Below are 17,701 nucleotides of genomic sequence, written 5' to 3'. Positions count from 1 at the left end.
CAGTACACCCTAGCCACCTGCCCAAGGTCTAGCAGACTCTGGAAGGAAAGGCTATAATCAGGGAAGAAAGATGTGGAGATCTGAATCTTGAATTAAAAGCTTTGCCTTCAATAAGTAGGAAGTCCCTGAGGGTTCTGGAGGATATGGGGAGACTTGTGTTCCCTCTTCCCAGTGGCTCTTGGTCCTCCCAGGAGCCCCCTCTATAGTGTTTGTGGAGAGCACCAGGTGAGCAGCTCAGCCAGTTCCTGCTCTGCTCTCTACCCATCCGGGGTGCAGCCTGGGAGCATAGTGCCTTTTGGAGGGCCGTCACCACACTGGAGCCAGCCTTGGCTTGAGCTGGCAGAAGCATGGGGCTCTGGTCCCATCATCCATGAAGGTTTTCTAGCTCAACATCTTCAGCTGAGGCAGGGCCTTTGGAACGAGAGGGAGGAACCTACAAGAGTAAAAGGGACCACCCTGTGGTCAATGACCCATACCCCAGCGTGTACTCAACTAGAAAGAAAAACCAAGTCACCATCGGTCCCCAACCAACCATACTCCCCTGCTCCCCCCTGGGCTGAGTGTCCTGGTGGGGACATATAGCTCTAGGGCAGGAGTGTCATCTTCTGGGGAGGACATTCAGAAGCTTTCCCAGGTGGGGCCATGACACCTGTGTCCCTGCCCTCCACCCTGGCTGGCTCCTGCAGAGTCCCAACATACCTTAGGCTTGAGGGCTAAGCTCATCCTATAGGCCTGCTGGCCTGGCCAGCCCGATGTTTAATAAGGAACAATAATGCTTAGTGGGGGGCATTTTTTTAAAAGCCTTTATTCCAAAGTTTGGATGTTCAGTCTCTTTTGATAAATCAGAAGCCCAGTGTCCCTGGGCCCACATTTTGCCCATCATCTGTGACTGGAGCAGCAAACACTGGCCCTTGAGGTGGCTGACCCAGTGTCTTAGCCTGTTCCCTTGCCCTCACTGCACCCTGACTTGAACAGCAGGCAGCATCGTGTCTCCTCATCTGTGTGGGTCCCAGGCTTACTGGGACAAATCAACACAACTCTGGTGACTTAAAAGAAAGTTTCTTGCATTTAATAATGGCATGTCAGTTATTTTAGGCCTTAGCCAAAGTTGGTTGACTCAACATTGCGAACGAGAATTTGGGTGATTGCCCAGGTAGTCAGTTGTCTCTGTCATTTTTGGCACATTTTGGATATTTCTCATTTGTTAAGTAACATTTATCCCCTTCTCAGATCTTTGACGGAGTTAAAGATTATATAATTGTAATTACTCTCTACATTATTTAGACTCCTTGAGATAGAGTGTCTGGTAAAACTTTTGTTCTCAATATTGTTTGTTACATTTATTATTTGTTATTATTGTTTATAGTTGTAGTTAGTTTAGTTCTGTCTTATTTAGACAAAAAGGGGGAGATGTAGAGAGAGCCCGCCCTTTGGGGGCGGGACGGCCTCGGGAAAATCTCTATAAATTGGGGTGCACAAACGCTGGTGACCCCTTCTTCCTGGCTCCTATTTCTGGGCATCGCTGGAACTTCGGTTGCGTGAGTGCTCCTTTATATTAAAGTTGGTTTTATATTATACCAATTGGCCTGAATTAATTTGATCCGCCATCACCTGGCTCCCAATTTCTTCTCTGGTTCCAGAAGTTCAAAATCAAGGTGTCGGCAGAGCCGCAGTTCCTTCGCAGAATCCCTCCTTGCGCGTCTCCATGTCTGGTGGCCGCAGGGTTCCTTGGCTTGTGGCTCCATCTTCGCCTGACTTTCTCTTTGTTGGTGGTTATGTTTTGAGAGAGGCGGCACTCAAATGTCTGGTCTCTCACAATTCCCCGGCCTTGGCTTCCCATTAGGGATGACAGGGACCCCCTGTGTCTTCCAAGGACACTTAATCGCTGGGTAAATGGATAACGGGACTGGCCTCCCCTCAAGATCTCTGGCACAATTACATCTCCAAAAGTCCCTTTTATGACATGACCAGTGTGTATAGGTTCCTGGAAATCTGACCGTTCATCCCATCTTCTTCAGAGCCTTGCTTAGCTCCGCTGTGAATTGGGAGAGAGAATCCTGCCGACTTCCCAGGGCTGTTGTGGGAACTGAATGAGCCAATGAAGTTTATCTGTGACACGGCATTAGGTCATCCCTGGGTACTGTTAAGTGTTGCTGGTCTTCTGGAAGGGCGTTGAGCCCTTGAGGCTGGTGTAGATCGGTGTAACTCTGGTTGATGGCCTGGAGTATCAGGCTTCTGATGCCTGTTCTCTTCACCTCACGCAGACAATGGCCCTGTAGGCAAGCGACGCACTGGTACGGCCACCGTGTTTGTCACTGTTCTGGATGTGAATGACAACCGGCCCATCTTTCTGCAAAGCAGCTATGAAGCCAGCATCCCAGAAGATATCCCAGAGGGTCACAGCATTGTGCAGGTAGGTGGCAGACTGGGGCCAGACTGGGCTATGCTCAGCCCTGAGGGCACGGGCTCAGGAGCATCATGTCATAAGCGGTAGGGACAGCAGCAGTCCAGGGTGGCCTGAAAGTAGCTTGCACTTCAAGAAAAGAAATGCATGATCCCTCCTCCTTTCTGTGTGAGCTGAGGACAGGGCCCTGGCTCGCCTTAGCTTCCCCCAGAGCCTTTCAGAGCATATGGGAGGGGAAAGTAACTCTTTCCTGGAAAAGACTCAAGGAGAGAGAGCCAGGGCTCAACAAGGCCAGACAGAGAGGCTTTCACAGCATCTTGGCCAGGCTCCCCTCTTGGAAGAAAGCAGGCAAAAGAAGACAGCGCTCCTTGGCCCAGAGTAGGAGTCACAGCTAAGAGGCCCAGAGGGAGTTGACCCTGAAAATGATGTGTGTATGCGCGTGCATGTGTGCATGTGTGTGTGTGTGTGATGCACGTGCGCGTGCACACACATACACATCCACGTATACACATAGGGGGTTGTTACTTAGTTGCTGGGGGAAGAACAGGAACTGAATGACCCACTTCATCAACCTCAGTGTTTTCCACGCAATCTAAGAGTAAGCCAAACTCAACAAAGATGGGCCTGCTGCTATGGCCCATTCCCTAGCTCAGGAAGGAGGGAAGAGAGGGGGTGGGAGAGTGCCTACCTCCATGTGGGGGAACTGGGGATGATCAAGAAAGGAACACAAAGCTGACTTCAATAGAGTCCAGAAAGGCCAGAGACATGTAAGAATCTAGCGGCTGGCTCCCAGAGAGAGGGAGAAAATGGGTCCTCACCCATTCCCTGGCCTCAGCTAAGAAAAAAACCAGAGCCCCCTCCCAGGAAGCAATGGAACACCACCCTAACTTAGTACCTGCCATCTCCATCTCATAGGCACCCCAGAACCTGTAACCCACCCAACATAGAGCATAGCAGGCCATGGGGGAGTCTAGCCTAAGATGCTTCAGGTGGGGTGAAGAGGCAAGGGGGGGGGGTGCTCAAAGTCCTTTGGGGAGAAGCTAGATTGCTTCTTGGTCCTGAAATCCTGGATTCTATGTATGTAAAACTTGGGTTTATGTCCTGGAGTCCCTGAGTGACATGGGGCTACCCTGGTCTATCCACTTCTCAGATGTTCAGGGTCTCCGGACACTTTCTCTCCCAGGCTGTAGAAATGCCCTGCAAAGGTACCCCCACCTTGTCATAAGGATGCAGGAGAAAGGCACAGTGACCTCACCTCCATAGTAAGCTTGGAGAGCCACCTTCCTTTAGGGATATCACAGGGGACATTAGGCCATTGGTGTGGGGCAGGCTCACACCAGATACCTACCGCTTTAGGAATGCAGTGGGTGCTGGGACATGATGTCGCTCCCTACAGTTCCCAGGCTTGTAGGAAAGGAGACAGACAAGACTGTGCATGCTGCTGGCCTCCCTAAGACAGATGAGAGACCGGAGAAGCTCCAGACGGAAGGGCAGTTCTATTGCAAAACAAAGAAGGCTTCACAATGTGGGTGCCAGTAAAGCTTCAACCATAGACAGGGAAGATAGATCATTCAGTTGCCTTAGGTGTCTGGTCAAGGTGAGGCTAGAAAGATAAATTGCAACTACTGCCTAGATCCTGTAGCACACCGTAGAATGGATACATCCACTGGGCAAGGGAAACCAGTGGGGGCTTTGGATCTGTAGAACGGCAAAACCAGCACTTAGTCCTTGGGAATATTGAGTGACTTCACTCTGGGTCATAGCAGGGCAGGGAGCAGCCCTGTGATAGGGTCCTGGGTCATTTGACTCTGGGACAGGACCTAAGCATTGCAAGTTCCCTCTTCATAATCTTCAAGTCTGAGATGCAGCAGAAGCCTTGGCTATAGAAGATGGAACCAAAGGCTGGGATTCCCAGCAGCCCACACCACACTGCAGTAGGCCTACTTACACAGGTCACTTGATGAAGTTGTTGCCACAACGCACAGAACACAGCTCGTGTGAGCCAGCCTTGATCCTACCACTATTCTGAGAGGTCTGGCCCATGCTATTTGAGAGGAGGCCATCTCTTTCCCAGTGGTACCACTGCCATGCGTCCTCAGAGTCCAGGCAGCATCCCTTCCAGTATTGGCAGTGGCACAGCTTCCTGCCATGGTGACAGAGCCTCCACCTAGCCTTGAACAACAGCCTTTTGTTTGTTTATTTGTCTGACTTGTTTTGATTTCATTTGAATCAGAATTTTATGTTGTAGCCAGGCGGTCTTAAACAATCCTTCTGCCTCGGCCTGTTGCATGCTGGGAGTACAAGTGTGAACTACCACCCTTAGCGTATAGGAAACTTCTTCTGTAGGCTGACGTCTTCAAGTCCTCCTAATCTGTCCTGACAGGAGGCCACAAAGGGAGTTCCCAGACTTATGATTTGACACTTGCCAGTCCCCTAGCTGGCAACTAACCAGATCCACAAGAAGGGACGAGAAGGTCAAGAAACAGATCCCTGGGTTGCTTTCCTTGGGGTATTAGGTTAGCACAAGTACAAGCTAGTGCAGACCCAGAATAGGCAAATATCCCACTTGGTTGAGGTGTCTGGGCCTTTTAGCAGCTGCTCTCAGCTGGGTCTTCAGAAGCTAGGCAAGCTTTCTGGCGGAGCCAGGGATGCTATCCCTGGGATCAGTAGATGCCTTGCTTCCAAAAGGGGATGCTGCAGTATCCCCAAGTTGTACCTCAGGGCCACAGAGTAAAGGTCTAAAGACCTGTGGGTATTTTGAGCCAAGGGTCTGTTAACAAGCAGAAGCGGTTAACATCAGAGTCTCCTGGAAAGGACGTGGGCTGGACACACAAGGAAACACTGGAGTGATATAGGGGTCTAGGGTATCATTGTCCGACAGCCTACAATGCCAGGCTCCATCAGAGGCAGCCATCAGAGGTCTTGGGTTAGCCTGTATGAAGATGGCCACTGTATCACATCTCAGTGGCTTCAGTGAAGTCACAGTCACCTCGTTGGTCATCAAGGCCTGGCAGAGGACACTGCTGGGCAGCAGGCCTGCCTCGCCGGAAGCTGTGCAGAGATCGGCGTAGCGAGCCCAGGCGCTTCCAGAGCCGGAGCCTGGGCTCGCTGGGGCTTCCTGGGTGATGTGGCATGTATTCCCGGGCCCCTTGACGGCCAGGGTCCAGCGCAGTGGGCTTGCACAGCATCATGAATAGCAGGCAAGAGGCCAAAAGCAGAAAAATGCAGGCCAGGGCGATAAGAACTGGTACAGGGTCGGCAGCCTGGGTGTAAGTCCCAGAAGTGGCAGGAGTCGTAAGGAAGGTTGGAGGGCTGGAGAGGCTGGAGCCCCCTGTGTTCATGGTGCCTGCAAGGGCAGGACAGAGAATCAGGGCAAAGGAACTGCATCCCAGGCAGGGGCAGGAGAGACTCACCTGGAGCACACCAATGAGGGCTGAGCAGTTGGTCATACTCTCATGATCTTCTTGTCACAGTTAGTACAGCAAGGCCCAGAGAGGCACAGTTAGTACAACTGATTAGTGATAGGGCTGGGTCTTGAACCGGGGGCTTCTATCTGTTCTACCGCTGCTGCACAGCCATGAAGAGCATAGTGTATTGAAAGCTTTCTGACATTTTATAATCGGTTCTCAGAAATTACCATACAGACTTAAGCCTAAAAACACAAATCTAAGCCCAACTCTATCAGGAAGCCACTTTACAAATCAAGAACAAGTCAGAGTGTAAGATGCTGTGGTAAGGGCTGGTGGGGACCCTCGCAATGGCCTAAGGCCAAGGCTGTAGACCAGGGGCCCACACATGTGTTTTGGTGGTTGCTTGGTGTGTTTTTAATTTATCTGCGACTACTTTTTAAAATGAGATTTCCACATCAGGAGTAATAGTGCATGCCTGTAACCCAGCACTCTGGGGAGGGGGAAAGAATAGGAGTTCAAGGCCAGTTTTGGTTACTTAGGAGATTTGAGACCACCTTGAGCTATGTGAGACATAGATAGATAGATGCATGGATGGATGGATGATAGATAGATAGATAGATAGATAGATAGATAGATAGATAGATAGATAGATATCTGAGTGCCTAGCTTCTCTTTCCATGTCATAATCTCACTAGTGGCTTCTCTGATGTCCCCTTTACAGAAGTCACCGGCCCCAGCTGGCCACACTCCCTTATGCCTACCACACACCTATTCCACCTGCCTGGATCCATGAGTACTTCTGTTGCTACTTCCTGATGCAGCCTAACCTGCTCCCAGGGAAACCAAGGCTCAGCATGAGAGGCCAAACCCAAGGCCACATAGGCAAGCAAAGAGGAGAAAGACCAGATGTTCTGACTCCTGGTCCCGTGCCTGCCCCCTGCTAGACTCCCAACCCTCTCTGAGTCACTCAGACACACTTGGGAAATATAAACGCAAAGAGCTGACAGAGTGTAGCCAGAAACCTGCCCTGTGACATCGTTCACCTTCTAGACATTTCCATTATCCCTTTAGGGGATCCATCCTCTGTGGGGAATGCCACAGACTATCCTCATAGACAAAGGACCAGGCTAAACTGGATGACTAGTAGCTGGTAATAATAATTCCAGAGCCTTGGCACGGGTAATGCATGGCCAAAGAAGCTAGATAGCCAATTCCAAAAAGGGCCCTAGCTGACCCCCACAGCCTGGGCTGGCCCTTGGGAACATAGAAATTTTTGCCAGGCTCTTCAGGCTTCTCAACTGAGGCAAGAAAAGTTTTTTAGTTTTTTGGGTTTTTTTTTTTTTTAAGGCAAACATCCCTGCTATTTAAATATTGGCAGCTAATTTGAAGTTGTCTGAAGCACAGAAGAAAGACGGGTATTACAAAATGCCAGATAAACTTGATTCCAAAATTTTTTTTATTTTTTTTTGGTTTTTCGAGACAGGGTTTCTCTGCGGCTTTGGAGCCTGTGCTGGAACTAGCTCTGTAGACCAGGCTGGTCTCGAACTCACAGAGATCCGCCTGCCTCTGCCTCCCAAGTGCTGGGATTAAAGGCGTGCGCCACCACCGCCCAGCTTTCCAAAAGTTTTTAAATCAGTTTTTAAATACTGGATGTGCTCCCCAGGCCAATCAAAGCACACACACAGCCTCTGTCCAGCTGACAGGCCAGCGGCTACGCCTTGTGCATTGCACAACCCAGTAGAGAAAATTCCAAAGATCCAAACAGAACTCTGATCTTAGAGCCTCACCTGAGGCGGATGGAGGGCAGCTTCCTCCTTCCCACATTACTTGGCCCCTCCCTCAGACTCTGGCACCAAAACCAGGACCACAGGGGAGTCTCGGTTATGCCAAAATCCTGCCTTCAGCCAGGGAATCACAGAGCATGGCCACCCTGGCCGCTTAGCCCCTAAGCCCTTTCCCACACGGATACTCACCAGCAACTCCGGGACCTAACTCCTGGCTCCTGGGCACAGCTGACTGAGGGCACCCAGTACTCTCCACCCACCTACCTTCCATCTCTTACCCCAACCCCTCCCATCCCTTGAAGCTTCCCCAAGCTGGAAATTCTGATGCTTGTCTAACTGCTCAGGGCCTCCACCCTTCAGGCCTTGGGCCTGGAAAGCCCTCTGAGTGGACAGCATCTATGGATCAGCCCTTCCTGGAGTCAGCTGGCGTAGGGATGGGGCATACCCACTGCCGTCCCCCGTGGAAAGAAACTAGCAGTCCCTTGGCTCTCAGCACTTGGCTCCAGTAAGGAAAGGGCAGTCCCAGCTGAGAAAGGCCTCCATCCTACTAGCACAGAACCCAGAGAAGCCATGAGGGCTTCTTCTGCCTCAGCATCTGAGCCACCCTCGTGGTAGTCCATGGCTCTGATGTGCTTGAGGCGACCCTGGCTGCTGGTTTCCCTGCTGCCAGCCAGCAAGAACAGCTGATTCTAGAGGACTTGAAGCCCAAGCCTGGGGCCCCCTTCCTTCTGGAGCCCTCCACTGAATGCACCTCTCCACAAGCTCTGCCTAGAACGGTCTTACTTCCCTTAGAATCCCACAGAGAAAGCATGACCTTGGCTTACTCATTCCCCTCCACTGGGCCTCATTTCCTTTCTCAGAGCAATAGAAGGACTCCCCAGATCTGAGCACCCCTTCATGTCCTCCCAATTTCCCAGTAAAGGTCTTCCCTACTTCTTTCCTTGGCTTTCTCTATAGTCCCTCGTCACTGGCCGCAGGCCTACCCTTGGAGGTCTGTATTCTCAGTGGCAAGGTCGCTCAGCTGTCCCAGGAGGTCCAAGGTGTACCAGCCCGCTGTATTATCCACGGGCAACAGGGCAGGCTTTCTCCCCGTTTCTCCAGCTGAGCCTGGTTTTGTTGGAAGAGTCCTGGAGTGCCTAGGGGAGGGACAACTGGGAGGTAGGGATGGCAACTGAGTGGGAAGAAGGAGAGGGGAGCCCCTCCTGTGTGGCTCGCTCCAGCCTGTCTCCTTGGAGCCCTCTACGTGTGCCAACGCTAATGACAGCAGGGGGTGGGTTTAACCGCCTCATGGGCCCGGGTCTCCCACCATCCCCCTTGGAAATTTGAATGGTATGGTCGACTATTCAATGCCTGCCAGCCCCCAGGTTACCAGGGAGAGGGTCTGTTAGCAGAGAGACAGCAGGAGTGATGGGCCGGGAGCCTTGCCCCCCAAGACCTCCCCTGCAGGGTCTCTAGGCTCTGTCTTTCCTGGATTCTCAGAGGAGTGTCCCTTTTAAGATGTCTGGCTGCAGAAGTGAGGGCAAGGAGCATTTTTCAAATTTCAAAATGCTGGACCGAGGGACGGCCAAGGACAGGCCATTTACAGTTTGAGTGGAGTACCAGTCTCTCGCCAACCCTCCCCCACAACCCTCCTTTCTTCCAAGAATCCCAAACCTCCCTGGCAACCAGCTGCCTGCTTAGGGGGCCCGAGTTTTGTGCAGCTTGTCTACCAGAAGCTTGTATACACGGTAGCAATCACAGCTACATCTAAGGCCTGTAGCCCTTCACTACGAAACAAAGCCCTGTCTCCCTCCCCTGAAGTGGACAAGAGCCTTCCAGTGTCCTATGAAACACCGAGAGAGTCTTGGTGACCCAACACGGCCCCTCCCAACAGGTGACAAGTGACTCTGGGGGCCCAAGAGCTTGCGGCAAACCCAGCTTCTGGCTTCCTTGCTGCCAGCCAGCCGAGAACAGCTGGTGTTGGTTAGCCAATGAGTTAGTGCTGGGTGGGAACCCAGTCCCTAATTGTCCCTAATGAAAGGACAAGAGCCCTTGCCAAGCGAAACCTCCCGCCCCCCATCTCTCTGCCGACTTGATCTTTGCAAGGAGAACCCTTCCTCAGTCCTCCTTTCTCGAAGTGTGTCCAATGAGTGCAGATAGGAAAGTTTGCAGTACAGCTTTTGAGTGCCAAAACAGACTCAAAAACAGTTGCGTCATCAAAAAGCTCACCCCAGCATGGACGATGACTACCAAAGATGTAGCTTCCTGCCGAATTTTTCAGCAGCTCCACCCAAGTGTCTTTTCGGTAATTACTGTCCACTGTAAAAAAAAAAAATGTTTTCCTGCTCAAGGCTAACAGCAGCAGCAGTAATCTGTGAAATATAATAATGCCTGGAAGGCAATTTGACAAGAACATCACATCTGTTGAACAGAACAACAGTTGTGGCCTTGCTATGAAGGCATATGATCGTCCTAGCCACAAGGTTTTGCCCTGATTTATAGTACCAAACGTGAGTTCTGTCTTGTGGCCTGGGCCTTAAATCCAATAGAAAAGCACCTCTAACAGCCATGCCACTATTATTCCAGAGAGCACATTTTGGCCTGGCCTGTAGCCCATAGAGAGTGCATAGCGATAAGATTGTGATCTTTCCCTTAACAGCCTCCACGGTGCCTTCCAGCTCTATAGAAGTCAGGCAAAGGGGAGGGAGCTCCCAGCTCTAGCTAAGGGAGCTCCTAGCTTGCCTTCTTCCACTGAAGTGTTGAGTATCTCCAACAATAAGGATTTCCCACCTAACGCGGGTATCTAACCAACAGCAGCCGCAAGAGCCTCCCGTGAGGAGGATCTGGGGGACCTCCCTGCGTTCATGCACTGGGATAATTCATCAGTAACCTTATGGCTTCTGGGCATGCCCATTTCCACCCATGTGGTATATAGCTTTACCCAGACTCTTTCGCTGCTGTTTTTACTGTTATTCCAGATGCTTTTCCAAATCTGTCAGACACTCAGGATTGGCATTCTGCAATGAGACTTTTTCATAGAGGCTGGGCATAATCTCTGGAGACCCGTAGCTGTCCACTATAAACATGCACCAGGGGCTGTGTGGTGCAGCAGCAAGGGGGACACCAAAAAAAAAAAAGTTAGCAAGGTCCAATGCATCATGGGAAGATCTTGTCATTATTGTCAATTGTTTCCTCAAAAAAAAAAAAAAAAGCAACGTTAGGCACCACATCATGGATGGGGGCTGTACCCTTTCTGTCCCTCCAGAAGGTACATTCTCCATAAACCACCCTAGGGCCTCATCTTGGGACACTGCCATGGGGTTGCCATGTATTTCCCTTCCCACGATGGCCTTAATAAGAATAGCTTGGGCCTCTTGGCTGAACTGGCAGTGAGGGTGAATGAGGTCCATGTTGTCCTCTGCCATGCCTACTAGATGACCGACTCTCTGGTTCAGTATCAGTACCACGGCCACTGTCCATTGGCAACACCTGGCTACTAAAAGGGCCCCCAAACTCCATGAGGTTTCTGATATAGAATCTCCTTCTACAGTCCAGGCTAGCCTAGTACTTGCTACGTAGACCAGGCTAGCTTTAAAATCATGATAGTCCTCTGGGTCTTGCATGCTATACTGGATTGCAGGCATATGTCACCACTGCAGCCCAGTACCCTTTCTTGAATGGGGAAATGTGCACAGTTTATTCTGAGAGGATAGTCGCCCATTCATTGGACGGTCTTCTTCACCTGTTTCACTCTGCCATTTGCTCCTTCCTCTCCCATGAAGCCTCTAGAAGCTCTCAGGCGCAGCATCTGCCCTTCCGTCAATCCCTTCCCTGGTGCATTTGGCTCAACACAAATCTTTGCACACTTGCTCTTTGGGTGACCTGGAGATAGCCTTCCGGCCCTCTGTCATCCCCCTCATCTTTGCTTTAATGCCTTACAGAGCCAGTTTACATGTTGGTCTAAATCATTTAGATCCCCCCAGAGCTTTTCCTACATTATAAAGGTCACACTCCACCAGGGAGCTCAGCAAAGACACTAAAGCCCCAAACCCGTCCCTAGGAAAATCAACTTCTTTTGTAACTCTCTGGTAAACACAGAGCTCAAAGCCACAAACTGGCCATTAGTCACCACCTCTCATATGCCTAGTCGTTTCCTTACCAATGTCTGTCATTCCTCTTTGCCCTCCAGTCCCTGCCAGCCACGAAGGTCTGAGACATAACCAAGGGTCCCTATTGGCTTGTCTGAGGGACTTGTTTTCCTCCTGTCATCTTGGTCTGTGCCGTGTTCCGCTCAAGGAGGAAGAGTGTTTATATCACTTAGTTTCTTATTTCCACACAACTCGGGCCGTTCCCATCCGCCTGTGTGTCTCATGGCCTCACGCATAAGACGGAGAGACTCTTTTATTCCTTGTATAAACGTCTTTCCCCTGAGGCTTGAGAGATGGCCTGTGCTAAGAGCACTCACTGCTCTTCTAGAAGCTCGGTATTTGCTCCCTAGCACCCCAACACCCACGTCTGGTTGTTCCCAGGATCCAACACCCTCTTCTTCCGACCTCTGCAGGCACTCGCACATTCGTGGCATACCTGTATGCATACATTCAAAAATAATAATAAACAAGTCTTTGCCGATTCAGTCAGTTCAGAGGCTAAGTAGTCCCTGATTACCATGGTCTAACATGCTGGGCCTTAATTAAGGCCTCTCTGCCTGTATGCTGGACCATCGAGCCCCCACCCCTCCATTTCTCTGTATTAAAGATTTGGCCGAGGAGCATTTTCTCTCCCTTCCATGTCACTCCTCCTTAGTCTCCTGTCCTTTCCGTGGGTCCCAAGCCCTTGCCTCCCGGTAAGCCTATTGATCGCCGCTCTAACTTGCATTCTTTCTCCCTCGCATCCTGCCATCCGTAGGAGGCAGCAGGCTAACACCTCCATCTCGTTCTCCCCTTTCAGCATCTTTCCTCCCAAATCGAAAGCATCCACATGCCACTTTCCTATCGTAATCCCTCCCTTACACAGGCAAGTTCTTTTTGGACAGATGTCTGAACTGCAGTTGCATGTTGCAAAGGCTTCCAGTGCCCCCTCAGATGGATCAGCCTCCGAGGTACATCTTAGCACCATGACAGATGTGGTCTGCTGTCCCTGTACGGGTAGTGTTTTAGTTACTTTCCTATTGCTGTAATAAAGTACCATAACGAAAGCTTCTTAGGGGTAGAGGGCATATTTTGCTTTACAGTTTCAGAGGGATACCAGTCCATCAAGGCAGCAGGCAGGGAAGGCGTGGTGACTGAAGCAGGAGGCTGGCCAGTCACACTGCGTCTACACTGGGAAAGCTGATTGAATTGGAAGCAGAGCTAGGGTATAAAGCCTCAAGTCCAGTCCCCCAGTGATCCACTTCTCCCAGGACATGGCACCGCCTCCTAAAGTTTCCACAGCCTTCCCAAACAGTACCACCATCTGGGGGATAAGTATTCAAACACAAGAACCTGGGGGGGGTGCATTTTATATTCAGATCAGAATAGGTACCAACTCTGTTGCCAGGCTTTCCCCAGGGAGATGTATACAAACATCTCTTCACCCCAGAGAGGACACTGGTGATAAAACAAATGATTCAACCCAATGCTACCTTGGTGAAGCAATAGTTTATTTACAGATCCCAGGAAGCTCTTCAGTAGAACTCTCTGCAGGGTGGTCAGGGAGCTCCAGGGATGTAGCTTTTAAACATCTTCACCTATGTTAGGGTAGGCTTTTCAGCGATACAGCTTCTTCACAGTCACCCAAGTGATGTTCCTAAGATGTCACAAGCCTCACAGGTAGGGTATCATAGAGGTATGGAGTGGCCTCTTCCAGCCCGGGCCAGAGGGTGATGATGAAATATCCCACATGTGCCTCTGTACCCCATGAAGAGGGGATGGGACGGTCCTGGTGCCAGCATAAACCATAGATAGTAGGGTGTCCTTGTGGACAATAAAAACAATGCACACTTATGCCTGGGGTTGGGAGAGCTGCAAAAACAGATACCCCCACCCCTGCCTTGAAACAAGTAATAACTCCACTGTCTCTTCTCCTTCAGCTGAAAGCCACAGATGCAGATGAGGGCGAGTTTGGGCGCGTCTGGTACCGCATTCTCCATGGTGAGTGGGCTGCCACAGGACAGGAGGGACAGCCGCTGCCCTAAGACAATATTTCTCTTTGACTGACCAAAGCTGATGCCCAAGCATTGTATCCACAGTCTGGAGCCCAGGAAGGAAGTGGGTTTTCTGATTGTTTACACCAAGTTAAATGTATTCTAAGCAAAGGGCAGCACACTGGCCGTGTTCCTAAGATCTCCATATGCTACAGTGTTCCCAAAGCTGTTTCACGTAATGGAGGGGAATCCAGGGAAACTCATTGGGGAGTCACTCTCCTTGGAACAGCTAGAATCCAGAGCCCTTTCTTGAGTCACTCACTACATCCAGAGCATGAAACTCACTCATCTGCTGGCTTCTAGGATCAAGGGTGATGAACTCCAGGGGCTGAGTGTGGATAAGTGTGGCCCTGGAGAGAAACCAAGACCATGGGTATCAACCCAACCCAGTTGGATCCACTACATCCTAGGTTCCTCACTCACAGACAGTAGGGTTTGGGTCCAAGACCCTTCTGAAATTTCCTGAAGCTTCCCTACCCCCAATGGAAGTGGAGGCATGGAGACAAGGGTTAAGGCCTTGTAAGGCCCCAGGTTTCATATAAGAAAGAGGTAGGCCCATGTGCCCCTCTGTTAGGCTAATGTGGGCTTCAGCCAAGTTCCTAAGTCCTGTGGGCAGGTTCTACATGCCTTAGGGCCTGGCACCCACTACCCTTCATCTTATAGTTATCCTCCTCTTAGTCCAGCTCATGCATCTCATGTGTCCTTCCATGCAGGTAACCATGGCAACAACTTCCGGATCCACATCAGCAGCGGGCTCCTGGTGCGAGGCCCTCGGCCCCTGGACAGAGAGCGGAACTCCTCCCATGTACTGATGGTGGAGGCCTACAACCATGACCTAGGCCCCATGCGGAGCACTGTCAGGGTGAGACGACCTGTTGTGGCGTGGTGGGGACAGGCTTTGGTACTGACCGACTGACATCTTGGACAAGGAGTTTGGTGAGGACACCAAGGGCCCAGCCCAGTCAGGGATCTTGGATTTGTCCTTTTATTCTGTGCCTCAGTTTCTCCAGCTGAGGAAGGGGATGCATGATACTTAATGTCTGTCCTAAGGGAGGAAAGAGGGCTCCTCCCTGATCTATCCCTTACATCCACCCAGCTCTGCACAATGCATTGAGGAAACCTCATAGACATAAGCAAGGAGGACTAGATGCCGACATGAGGAAATAGAGACACAGAGAGCTATCTAGAGGCAGAAACAGGGCTTGAGACTATGTATTTCGGTTCCAAATCAATGCTCCTTCTCTTGAAACTGCTCCCAAAATACTCCCATCCCATTCCCAGCTGCCCTATCAAATGCATTCCTTGTACCCACCCTCACTAGGCAGCTGAGGCCAAGGAACCTTCTCTAATGGACACACAAACACAGATCTGCCCCCTGTCTGTGCTGTTTATGTTCAGTCCTCCTCACCCTCCATACACACACACACACACACACACACACACACACACACACACACACACATGCGTAGCAGCCCATAGGCCCTGCCCCTTAAGGCCATAGGAAGTGAATGACATGGCCCCTGTCATGAATAGGACGGAGTTGGGAATAGAGCAGGCAGGAGCTTCTACCCAGACATGAGTGTGGCTGAATCAGCTGGATTTATCAGCCCATCAGTACCTGCTGTTTTCTGGGACTGGAGACACCTAGCAGAATATACGCGGCCAGCTGTCACTCAGCTCACTCAGGGGACACTTCCCTACATGCCCATGATGGACGTCTCCAAACAGGAACTGGAATCCATGTAGATCCATCAGAATGGGACCAAAGCTGGATTCCCCCAGTTCCTGCTCTCACTTTGGAGGAGGTGGGAGAGAAAGTTGGCTCCCGACAAGCTACCCCGAGTGAATGAATACCTGTCCAAGTGGACACGGCAGAGGGGATCAGGTCCTTTGGATCCCATAGATCATGGTGGCTGACACAGGCGTGGTATAGACATGATGTCAGAAGTCCTGACAGTAGTGTCCCTCGCAAGGCATGCTCTTATCCATCACATGAGCACGTCTGTGGCTGTGTCTTCCCTCGGCAGGATCTCTTCAGATAACAGAGTAGCTGACATCAGTCAGGTCCAGGCTGGACCCCTGCACTTCAGGCTTCCTGACCACAGCCCCCTCTGTGGTTCCCCACCTTCTCACCCATCTCCTCCCCAGGAGCTTCCTCCTGGTGCCTGATCATTGTGGCTGCTACCAACCTTGTTGTTAAACCAGATTCTTTGCAACACCCCTGGGTGTAAAAGAGATCAAAGGCAGACCGTGTACTACCGCAGGGGTGAGGCCCCTGAACCACAGCCACAGGCCCCTTATGTGCTTCTGTCTTCAAGACTCTGAGGAATAAGAAATCGAGCCCATTTTGAGATAGGTCTTGCATCACATCCGTTCTGCAGATGAGAAACTAAGGCTAAGAGGAATAGCCAATTTGGTTAGGGTTAGGATTCCACAGCAGTATGGGGTGGAGCCAGGCTTCACCCCCAGGCAGGTGGCCTAGACTGTTCTCTTACCTCTTTATTATACTAATCTCTGGACCACAGTGCCCAAAAAGGCTCTCCAGGGTCCTGACAGGAGCTACAGCCTCGTCCCCAAAGAGTAAACTTTAAGAATTCAGGTGCTGTCCCCCCAACTTGGAGATTTGATGGCCCTTTCTGTATAGAACCTCCATACCACTAAGAGACCCAGGAAAGCCAGGAACCTTTGATGGCAACGTGAAGACTCTAGCTTTGCCATGCAGGCTGCCGTCCCTGCTTTAGGGGCTAGAGACAGTCCCCAGAGGGCCAGGAAGCAAGGTGAGAAACCATCCTTATGGATGTTGGGCATCTCTGGGTACACATGCTCTATGCATGCCCACATGCACAAGTGTATGCATGCACCTGCCCTCTTGTCTCTGTTGGAGGGAATGGCAGCTCTGTGCTCACGCTCTGGTCAGAAAGCAGTCTGGCTCTGTGAGGCAGCTGGCAGCTTCCTCCTGTTCAGTAAGAATTCAGATGGCCTATATTTCCTGTTCAGCTGTGTCTCTCGGGTTCACAAACCACACACCATCTTTCCTCCTCTCTCTACTGCTAAAAATGCATCGAAAGCCTGGCTACATGTGGCCAAGCTTACACGCCACCTCCCTCCTGTTCCCTGCACACTGTCAGATTGGCAGTTTCTTCCCCGTGGTCCCCAGAAGTCACAGTCAAGCAGACTCCAGAAAGGGAAGGCTTGGAGTTTTGAAAGCTAGAGGGTTCGTTTCTGTTTACATAGAGTTCCCGAAATTTATCTGTGCAAATTCCTACCACAGCCACCACACCCAGGATCTTCTGCAACAAGTTGTGGGCGAAGCCAAATTTAGAAGGTTCCCTACTACAGCTGTGCTCTGTGGTAGAGACGCTGTCATTTGCATAGTAGATTCTTTGTGTCTGGACGTGAAGACCGCTAGCATGGCAGGCTGTGGAACCTCAAGGCAATGAAGTTGAGGAACCCTCTGTGAACTTCACCAGTCACCACAAATTCCCTGGCTTTGCCACCCTACCCACCCTGAGTAAATCCCTGCTAACCCGGGAGGGGTGTATGTGTGTGTGTGTGTTTGTGGTGTGTTTGTGTGTGTATGTGTGATATGTGTGTCTGTCTGTGTGTGTGTGTGTGTGTGTGTTGAGATAATCCAGAGGCAGCTGTCAATATAGTCAAAATGGCAAAGGCAGATGCTCTGAGACCATCTCTCCCACACCACTTCTGTCCTTGCCATTGACTACTGTGACCTGTGCTGTCCATTGGAAAGCAGAAGGGGGACCAGGAAACCCCATGGGTAGGGAGGAGTGTCCCCTGCTTCACTGGCGGCTCTAGAAGGAGCCAGGGATCAGTTCTCCCAACACAGTTATCTGGCCTGAAAGATTGTGTGAGGGTCACAAGGCCCCAAGCATGATGACTTCTGCTCTTGCTGACACCGCATTTTTTCCTGTGTCTGACCTAGATG

General features: G+C 50.9%; 2 protein-coding genes across 3 annotated transcripts in view; one reads left to right on the top strand and one right to left on the bottom strand.

The window, feature by feature from the left end:
* The window catches only part of Cdh23 (cadherin related 23), a 362,011-nt gene that overhangs the window by 263,443 nt on the left and 80,867 nt on the right, over positions 1–17,701 (top strand). Inside the window, exons 28-30 of the mRNA XM_005360071.2 lie at positions 2,265–2,413; positions 13,645–13,705; positions 14,472–14,620. Of these exons, the coding sequence (XP_005360128.1) occupies positions 2,265–2,413; positions 13,645–13,705; positions 14,472–14,620 (359 nt within the window). The remainder of the gene's footprint in view (positions 1–2,264; positions 2,414–13,644; positions 13,706–14,471; positions 14,621–17,701) is intronic.
* Positions 2,325–8,679, bottom strand: LG2H10orf105 (linkage group 2 C10orf105 homolog). Of its 2 annotated transcripts, none has more exons than XM_005360069.2 (2): positions 8,582–8,679; positions 2,325–5,750 (listed from the first exon to the last, which is right to left on the bottom strand). In XM_005360069.2, exon 2 carries the CDS (start codon positions 5,743–5,745, stop codon positions 5,359–5,361), a length of 387 nt encoding a protein of 128 aa, XP_005360126.1. In that variant the 5' UTR covers positions 5,746–5,750; positions 8,582–8,679; the 3' UTR covers positions 2,325–5,358. The 2 variants fall into 2 exon arrangements, with proteins under 2 accessions (XP_005360126.1, XP_005360125.1); XM_005360068.2 differs by lacking the exon at positions 8,582–8,679 and adding an exon at positions 7,788–7,884.

This window comes from Microtus ochrogaster, linkage group LG2 (assembly GCF_000317375.1).
Source record: "Microtus ochrogaster isolate Prairie Vole_2 linkage group LG2, MicOch1.0, whole genome shotgun sequence".
In the NCBI taxonomy this organism is placed as follows: domain Eukaryota; kingdom Metazoa; phylum Chordata; class Mammalia; order Rodentia; family Cricetidae; genus Microtus; species Microtus ochrogaster.
Note: the sequence above shows the minus strand (reverse complement) of the source record. Positions and strands in the feature narration are given on the sequence as shown.